We start from the raw sequence: 9,744 nt of genomic DNA on the forward strand, positions 1-9,744 counted from the left end.
TTTTTCATTTTGTCGAGTTGTCTTATTCAGTTATTCTATTTATTTAATTGAATCGTCTTGTTAGCATATTTCATAGGTGAAAAGGCCCACTCAACTCCCAATAACACCATACCTTGTTCTTTAGAGTTTATTTTATATGTGCTCATATGGAAGACCTTTAATATTTGCTTAAGTAATGGACCGGTATGTTATGGATTTGAGCATTCATCGATCCATCTTTTTCACGTGGTCTATTGAATCCATTTTAAATAAAACCTACTTAGATGTTAATTAAACTATAAGCATAATAATAACTTTTAAAAATAAAGTACAATTAATGCTAGTAAGTATAATAATCGAAGCACTTGAAACAAATTTCTCTGCCGGACTGAGTTGGACCAATTACGAACCACAATTGGGACAATTCTTCACATTGAAGTAAACTCTAAATTGCCATTTTTCCAAGATTTCCATATATTAAGGAAAAGGATCCAAATCTAGGACAAACATGCCATGTTATGCTCTCTCTATAGCTTTTTTAATTAAATTAATGAAATGTTTGTTGGCAAGAATAATGCCGAAGTGCCCGAAAATGGGTGACTGAATGGATGACCGACCCTCACATGGAGCATGGACCCCACGTGAATAAAATAATGCCCGACCCCCGAGGTATGAGTGTTCGATCATCCCACATGTCAACCATGCTACATCCTTGTTGGCAATTATTGTTATTGTAAATGCCTGCATTTCACAGGATCACAAATTGTAATAATTTGACCCCACACCCTAGAATCGATGCACTCTATTAGTTAGCTTTATAGGCGTCTTAAGGAATTTATGCACTTTGAATTATATTGAGTTAGTTTTAGGTTTTATAATTTATTCTTCCATCTCAAGTTTAATAAATTAATCAACAAGTGAATTATGGCTAGTGAAGACCAGTTAAATAGTAGCATATGTTATTGTGTAATCAAACAAGTAATCATTCATTAGTTGTAGTGCTCAAAAATCAAAATTGACTAAAGCACAAGCATAACTAATTGGATTCATTGCGTTAATATCAAGAATCACTGAGATTTTGTCACAACTCAAAACCATCCTTGTCATGTCGCACTGACTGAAAAAAACTTAAAGAAACATTAAGCTCGTGTTTATCCTCATTTTTATTTTTTATTTTTGGGTCAAGACTCAATTATCATTAACAATTACGAGAGGGCTTATTGCATTTTATGGAATAGAGACCGATTGAGCCAATTTTTGATAATTTGACACTATTCTTAAATGTGACAATAGTAAGATTATTTATTATAATCCTTATTTAATTTAAAATCGTTATGTGTAGATTTGATCTTAACCATGCCATTTCCAGCTTGCCCTTTGACAATATACTGTTGAATTTACCTAAAATTTAGTGCTACCCAAAATACGATTTCCAGATTGTTATCTGGCCATGAGATTGATATTTATTTTCTTGATGTGTTTTTAATCTGAGCCAACTGAAGCACAAGTATATCCTTCCATATGGAAGTCATTTCCCGATAAGAACAATTATTCTACAATTCACATCCAAAATCAAAACTATGTCCAAATCGTAACAATTCGTCTGAAATGTGAAATACACTAAAAAAGACACGTAAAAAGTTATTAAAACATGGATAGTCGAGCATGAGCTGGTTCAAAAAGTCTTTGGGCTACACACACCGAGTCGAAGAACAAGAAAGGTAAAATAAATAATAAGAACACGGTCGATACCATGAGCTCTGATATAAGAAAAAGTTAATTTTTTGTTAAAATAATTCTTATTGAGTTATTAACAAAATGAGGAAGCATTGAAGTGTCAAAAGTGTCATTATTTTTGCTTCAACTGGCTTTCTCTTTCTGCACCAACTCCGGTGGGGACAAACTCAAAACTCCTCTCCACCACATTTTGGGCCCCATTATTTTCACTCACACTCACACGTGACACATCAGAACTTTTTCCACGTTATGGATACTATAAACGAACCATCTCGAGAATCTAGTCCTCCAACCTCTGGCGTTTTATCTCTCTCGTTTCCTATTTATTTTTATCACTTTCGTCTCAACGTTTTCACCAGTGCTTTTCCCTAAGTGTGGGTTTGTAGTGTTCGGTATCATCTTATGAGGGTATATTCACTATTCTAAAACTCAACTTTTAGCACAAAAGTTGGCCTTTTTTTCAGTAATTTATATCCAAAGGTTGAACCTTGAGGTTGGTTTTGTATTTTTTTAGAGTTGGATTTTTTTGCACACAAGCTGGCTATTCCAGTTTTTAATTAAATGGTGACTGATTTTTTTCTGTAGTTTCAGTTTTCTGTGTAATGCAAGGTTAATCTTGAGGTGCGTTTATTTATGCTTTGAAAATATTTTTTTTACGAAAGGAGTTGCCTCTGTTAAGGTATTCCAGTTGTCTGAGTACATTGGAAGATTGAATACTTTTGTGGGATTTGAAGAGTTGGGATATTTTTGGGAATGGTGATGGACACTGGAGGTAGACTTGTGGCTGGTTCTCATAATAGAAATGAGTTTGTGCTCATCAATGCTGATGAAATTGGAAGGGTAATTCTCTGTTTTAGTTTTATTTTCAGTCTTGTAGACTCCCGTTTCAGCATTTTGAGCTTTATCAAACTCTATTTTGGTTCTATATTTAGTTCTGCAGATACACTGTGATTGAATTTTGTTCAATATCTTGGATGAGATAAATTATTTATTTATCTGATTTGTGATTTCATAGTAACAGTATGAAATCCTATAGTTCTGCTATTGGGTTTTATTTGTTGATCAGAGGGGTGGATATGAATACGTATTAATATTTTATTTTTTCTTATAATATTTATTTATCTTTGCTAGCTTGAAGTGTTATATAAAGGCTACATTGGGTCACAGTATCTTTAATCTATTGATACTTCACAGTTAATACCTAGTGCAAATGCTTTTGCCTATACGGTGTATCAGGTCTTCCCAACTGTTTGCTCTCTTCAAATGTTGATGTTTGATAGTTTATGCTTGCAATATCAGTATCATTTGCTCAAAATCTCAGATTGATTGCTTTTCGGCTCTGAGAAGTTTTTGACATTTTCAATTACTATATAATATCTTTTACATTCTTATGCAATCGACATGGGTGATTGTGAGAACTAAAATATAAGACACGGAAATGCTGAATAGTTCTGTATCCTCATGGGAATAGCAGAAATAGAAGCTGAACCTTGCAGCACGAGTAAATCTTTGACCACGATTAAGTTTTAATCTGATTACTATGGTACAATGTAGATACTTATGAAGTGTTGGAATCAAAAACTAGAATGTGATGATGAAACATTGAACTTTGGTGATTAAGACTTGTGAAAACGACAAATGGTGCTCTGGAAAATAATTAGCTAATGGGGATTCAATAAATTTCTTAAAGGTGCACAAAATGAAGCTGATGAGCTTCTTATGGAGTTTTCTCTGATGAGATGTGACTAATGATGCACTCTTGGTGTTTTGTAATTCTGTAGATTAAGTCTGTTCAGGAACTAAGTGGACAAATATGCCAAATTTGTGGAGATGAAGTTGAGATAACCGTAGATGGAGAACTCTTTGTTGCCTGCAACGAATGTGGTTTCCCTGTTTGCAGGACTTGCTACGAGTACGAAAGAAGAGAGGGAAATCAGGCCTGTCCACAATGCAAGATTCGATACAAGCGCGTGAAAGGTTAGTCCTTTGTTGTTCTGTTTGATGCAAACTAGCAGCATTGACAGACACACATGATGGAGTAATGTAAAACTACAGGTAGCCCTAGAGTCGAAGGTGATGAGGAAGAGGATAGCATTGATGATTTGGAACACGAGTTCGACTACGGAAATATTGAAACTTCAGTTGTTACTCCAAGTTCGGAGGCTGTTCCTTCTGCATGTGGCAATCATGTTGGTTCATCTAGATTAGCCACAGAGGATCTTGAAATCCCTTTTTTCACATGTGGTGAAGAGGTAATCAAAAGGTTTCTCAAACCTCTCTGCCCCTTTAACTCTCTCTGCATAGTTTCCCAGTTCTTAATTTTCTCACTAGTTTGAGGATGCTCAGATTTTTTCAGATCAACATGCTATTATAGTACCGCCTCCATTTTCCAGTCAAGGGAACGGGATTCATCCATCTCCTTCGTCACCTTTACCATCTCGTGAGTCATTTTATTACTTTATTCTAGACTCTCTTCAAATTTCCACGCAAGAATGAAAAGAATGCTATTTTCGTGTCCTAGTGCAACCGAGGCCAATGATCCCTGAAAAAGACACTGCATTATACGGATATGGAAGTGTTGCATGGAAGAATCGGATGGAAGAGTGGAAGAAAAGGCAAAGCGACAAATTTCCGGTGGTTAAGCAGCAAGAGGATAATGATGGGAGTGAATTGGATCCTGATTTGCCTGTGTGAGTTACTTCCTCCATACCGAGCCGCGGCTTGGTTTAACTAAAAAAGTTGATTAAAATTTAAGTTAAAGTGAAAGTCAACAATTTATTTTATCGACATTGCATGGAACCCAAAACTTTTTTAGCAGATACTACATCAACTTTATCAAAATTTATTAAAAATTTGATTTGTATCCAAACCAAACAAAACAGGCTAAATATTCAAGTTGTTAGATTATCAATCTAACACACACACCAAGGCCACAAATACCCAGGCCCTAACACCAGCCCATGAACCCAACACACTAAACCATAAGCCTAATCGGCCTAAAACCAAGATACAAACAAGCCCAACTAGCCCAAATACTAGCCAATAATCTGACCCACATGAAAGCCATAACTCAGCCCAAAAATGCTAGCCCACGACCCGACCAAGACCTGACACCGCCCCATACCCTATACCACCGTCGCCGCCACGCCGCCGAAAACCACCATCATCGCCGCTGCGTTCCTCAACCCCCGCCGTCACGATGCTAGGAATCACGCATTTCGATCACCACCACAAGCCCATTGCCATGGCTTCGACTTCAATTATTATGGATTTTCCTAGAGCAAAATTCTTGGATTTGATAATAGAATTAATAATTGGCAAGATATGCATCTCTTACTCCTATTTGGTACATTCATTCACGTCATACTTGTTTTTTGAGTAAATTTTTTAGTTCTTCATGTTTTATTAATTTCGTGTGAATGTTTCTACTAGGATGGATGAAGGAAGACAACCTCTGTCAAGGAAACTAGCCATTGCTTCGAGCAAGATAAACCCTTATAGATTGATAATTCTTCTCCGCCTTGTGGTTCTTGGCTTCTTCTTTCACTATAGGCTTCTGCATCCAGTTTCTGATGCATATGGCTTGTGGATAACATCAGTTATTTGTGAAATATGGTTCGCACTATCATGGATACTTGATCAGTTCCCGAAATGGTACCCAATTCAGCGAGAAACATACCTTGATCGACTATCAATGAGGTATCGGCCAGGGATCTGAAATTTGATTGCTTTAGAATCTTGGTGTACGACTACTCTGATCATTGTTCTTGCTGTTTAGATATGAGAAAGAAGGAAAGCCCTCGGAGTTAGATGCCATAGACATCTTCGTGAGCACGGTTGATCCCATGAAGGAGCCACCTTTAATAACTGCAAACACTGTTCTTTCCATCCTTGCAGTGGATTATCCAGTCGAAAAAGTTGCATGCTATCTATCAGATGATGGTGCTGCCATGCTCACTTTCGAAACTCTTTCTGAAACATCTGAATTTGCTCGAAAATGGGTTCCCTTCTGCAAGAAGTTCTGTATAGAACCACGAGCTCCAGAATGGTACTTCTCTCAGAAGATTGACTATTTGAAAAACAAAGTCCATCCAGCATTTGTCAGGGAAAGGCGTGCAATGAAGGTCTGTATCTTCTTGTTTCTAAAATCGAATATGATTATTTGGTCGAGAGAGAGAGGTTTCTTATGATTCTCAATCAACTGCATAACTGTCCTCTTTTCATGGTGCTATTAATGTTGTTTCTCATGCAGAGAGAATATGAAGAGTTCAAAGTTCGGATCAACCGTTTGGTGTCTATGGCACAAAAAGTTCCCGAGGAAGGTTGGACAATGCAGGATGGAACGCCCTGGCCTGGAAACAATGTTTGGGACCATCCTGGTATGATCCAGGTGAGAGTTATACCTTCTTGTTAACAGTGCTCTCCTGTACGCGACTCTTCTTTTACAATATGCAATGTGCATTATAAAGATTTAAGAACTTGGATCATCCCTGGATTCCAATAAATTCAAATCTGACAACTTTGAAAAATAAGAAAATCAACTATTGGCCTCATTTGTTAATATCTGATGGTCATACTAGATGTGAATGAAAAAAAAAAAATAGAATGACATATATTCCATAAAAGAAACCTCTTTAGAGAGCAGGTGCAAATATTGTAGTGATAACCAAAAATCAGGCTAATAGGATATGAAACTAGTATTTGAATTTGTTGTGTTAACGAGTCACTAATTACAATGATAATACTATGTACTCCATGGAGTGCCTTTGCCATGAATAATTGTCACTTCATGCCTTTTAAATTGATTAATTCATGGTGATGTTTGAAATTCTAAATTTTTGAGGTTGTCTTATAATAGGTATTCCTTGGTCAAGATGGTGTCCGTGACGTAGAAGAAAATGAATTGCCTCGTCTGGTTTATGTTTCCCGTGAAAAGAGACCTGGTTTTGAGCACCATAAGAAAGCAGGGGCCATGAATTCACTGGTAAAGCTTAAGTCACCTATACATTGTAAATTTGCCTAACAGCACCAAATGTGAGAGAAGGAAAAAAAATACTTTAGTAAAATCTAAGTTCAGATTGCATGGACTTCATTTTTTGTTGTAAAATTTTAGGTGCGAGCTTCTGCTGTGCTATCAAATGCACCTTATCTTCTGAATGTTGACTGCGATCACTACATAAACAACAGCAAGGCACTGAGAGAAGCTATGTGTTTCATGATGGATCCTACTTCAGGGAAGAAAGTATGCTATGTCCAGTTTCCACAAAGATTTGATGGGATTGATAATCGCGATAGATACTCAAACCGAAATGTCGTGTTCTTCGATGTAAGTATTTTTTTCTCTTGTAGTGGCTACATTTACTTTTCTGCTCGTCGAGCAGAAAATGATTTTGGCAATTTTGACAGATCAACATGAAGGGTTTGGATGGTTTGCAAGGGCCCATATATGTTGGCACAGGGTGTGTCTTCAGAAGGCAAGCTCTTTATGGATATGATGCTCCTATCAAGAAGAAGCCACCGAGCAAGACTTGTAACTGCTGGCCGAAGTGGTGCTGTTTGTGCTGTGGATCTAGAAAAAACCAGAGAGAAAAATTGAAGAAAGAAAAGAAGAAGACACTGAAGCAAAAAGAGGCATCTAAACAGATACATGCACTTGAAACCGTCAAAGAAAGAACTGAAGGTAACTTTTTTTGTTCTTAGAAAACAATATTAGCATATTAGTCACTTGATCTTCCAGATATTATCCTCTATGTCCAACTGCTCGTCCGCTTACCTGAGCCTGAGGAACCAAAAATAAGTTCAGAAACAAAATGGATCCAACTGAATTGTGCAACTTATCTTTCCATCACAGATACGAAAAATGAAAATCAATCGATTGTTTTCCAAGAAAAACTTGAGAAGAAGTTTGGGCAGTCTCCTGTATTCGTAGCCTCAACACTACTAGAAAATGGTGGCATTCCTAAGGAAGTTAGTTCCACATTACTCTTAAAAGAGGCCATACATGTTATCAGCTGTGGATATGAGGATAAGACAGAATGGGGAAAGGAGGTAAGTAATTCAGTGCTTAACTCTGAATTACATTAATGCCTATGTGCTGCCTTATTACATTCTGAATATCAAAATTTTTGAACCAGGTTGGCTGGATATATGGCTCTGTCACCGAAGATATCTTGACAGGATTCAAGATGCACTGCCATGGCTGGCGATCTGTGTATTGCGTACCAAAGAGGCCTGCATTTAAAGGGTCAGCTCCCATCAACCTCTCAGACCGTCTTCAACAGGTTCTGAGATGGGCTCTAGGATCTGTTGAGATATTTTTGAGCAAACACTGCCCCATATGGTATGGTTATGGAGGTGGATTGAAGTGGTTGGAAAGAATTTCTTATATAAACTCAGTTGTATATCCCTGGACTTCTATCCCTTTGATTGTGTACTGTACATTGCCTGCCATCTGCCTTCTTACTGGGAAATTTATTGTTCCTGAGGTAAGTGATGGTGTCTGAGTTATCCTTTTGGATTACATTCTCAACAACCTAGAAAGCCTACTTAATATGATATTATGATGGTTTGAAATGTTAATGAATCTATTCATAGAAAAAAGACTGTAATAGCCAACAATTTAGAAAATTACTTGGATTTTGTTTCCGGAGGCTTTAGCTAACAATATTGTCAATTTACAGATAAGTAATTATGCAAGCATCGTATTTATTTCTCTCTTCATCTCCATTGCTGCGACCGGTATTCTTGAGATGCAATGGGGCGGTGTTGGAATCGAAGACTGGTGGAGGAATGAGCAGTTCTGGGTCATTGGAGGTGTTTCAGCGCATCTTTTTGCTCTCTTTCAAGGATTGCTCAAGATTTTAGCAGGAGTGAACACAAACTTTACCGTTACCTCAAAAGGAGGAGCTAATGGTGAATTTTCCGAGCTATATCTCTTCAAGTGGACGTCTCTACTAATCCCACCCATAACATTGCTGATAATAAACATAGTTGCAGTTGTGGTGGGCGTTGCAGATGCCATTAATAATGGATATGATTCCTGGGGACCATTGTTTGGTAAACTATTGTTTTCATTGTGGGTTATTGTGCATCTCTATCCATTCCTCAAGGGATTGTTTGGGAAACAAGAAAGATTGCCGACAGTCATTGTTATCTGGTCAATTCTACTGGCTTCAATACTAACTCTTCTGTGGGTAAGAATCAACCCTTTTGTTTCAAGAGAAGGTCCTGTACTGGAAATCTGTGGACTTGATTGCGATGACTGAGATGCATTTTGGCAGCCAGCTTCAGTTTATTATTATATGCTGAAAGGGATTTCTTTGCGCAACCGGATATATTTAGTCGAACGGTTTTGCACGATTTAATTGATTTTATACTGAGGGTAGAATAGTGTGGTATACAGAGTTTTGGGAAGTGAAGGGGTAATATTATGTGTTTTGAAATGTTATATTTGATTATTTTGTGTTGAGTTTGGCTATCAAGTTTACTAAGTTAATGTATACTGGGATTCAGTTCAAGTCTAAAGTGCCTGATATATATGGTTCAATGTTAATTTGTTCTCCCATTTTATGAGCGAGCTCTACCTGAAAAACTTGCCCAACAAACAAGAATTTTGATTTTTGAGAAACGTAAATGTTCAATCGAACTTGATAATATAGTATACAAATAAGATCAAACTTGAATAATTATTACACAAATCATATTAATCTTTCATGTCTAATAATTCCTAATATATATTCATAAAGAATTTTTTTCTGTAACATGGAACGGTTGTGTAATTTTTCTTTCCTTCTTAGACTAGGAAACAAGTTTGTAACAAATCTAGATTTAATAGTTCACATCAATAAATATAGTCCATAAATTATAATTAATAATTATAACTTATAAGCTGGTGTCCCTACTACGTATTCTTGGTTCACGTATTATTTCAGCATAAATATGATTTAGCAGTTAAATTAATCCTGGAAAAATAAACTTTTATTCACCATACTCTCTCTCTCTCTCTCTCTCTCTCTCTCTCTCTCTCTC

The 9,744-nt window shown here is 36.8% G+C and overlaps 1 protein-coding gene across 2 annotated transcripts; it reads left to right on the forward strand.

Moving 5' to 3' along the window:
- Positions 1-2,012: 2,012 nt before the first annotated feature.
- Positions 2,013-9,280, forward strand: LOC111384765 (cellulose synthase A catalytic subunit 2 [UDP-forming]-like). Of its 2 annotated transcripts, XM_023009088.1 has the most exons (15): positions 2,013-2,209; positions 2,302-2,556; positions 3,498-3,693; positions 3,772-3,968; positions 4,063-4,156; positions 4,238-4,406; positions 5,149-5,415; positions 5,495-5,840; positions 5,969-6,106; positions 6,575-6,700; positions 6,830-7,042; positions 7,123-7,396; positions 7,568-7,764; positions 7,851-8,201; positions 8,397-9,280. In XM_023009088.1, the coding sequence occupies exons 2-15, from the start codon at positions 2,470-2,472 to the stop codon at positions 8,979-8,981; spliced, it is 3,240 nt and encodes a 1,079-aa protein (XP_022864856.1). In that variant the 5' UTR covers positions 2,013-2,209; positions 2,302-2,469; the 3' UTR covers positions 8,982-9,280. The 2 variants fall into 2 exon arrangements, with proteins under 2 accessions (XP_022864856.1, XP_022864857.1); XM_023009089.1 differs by lacking the exons at positions 2,013-2,209; positions 2,302-2,556; positions 3,498-3,693; ... (1 more) ...; positions 4,063-4,156; positions 4,238-4,406 and adding an exon at positions 4,455-5,062.
- The last annotated feature ends 464 nt before the right edge of the window (positions 9,281-9,744 follow it).

The sequence above is a fragment of the Olea europaea genome, unplaced genomic scaffold (genome assembly GCF_002742605.1).
Source record: "Olea europaea var. sylvestris unplaced genomic scaffold, O_europaea_v1 scaffold2999, whole genome shotgun sequence".
NCBI lineage: Eukaryota > Viridiplantae > Streptophyta > Magnoliopsida > Lamiales > Oleaceae > Olea > Olea europaea.

What these genes read in the sequence shown, in the direction of transcription:
- LOC111384765 (XM_023009088.1), top strand. Translation starts at nt 2,470, where the DNA reads ATGGTGATGGACACTGGAGGTAGACTTGTGGCTGGTTCTCATAATAGA. An exon ending in TTGGATCCTGATTTGCCTGT is followed by an intron (nt 4,407 to 5,148) that starts GTGAGTTACTTC and finishes TGTTTCTACTAG; the next exon opens with GATGGATGAAGGAAGACAAC. An exon ending in AGACAGAATGGGGAAAGGAG is followed by an intron (nt 7,765 to 7,850) that starts GTAAGTAATTCA and finishes TTTTTGAACCAG; the next exon opens with GTTGGCTGGATATATGGCTC.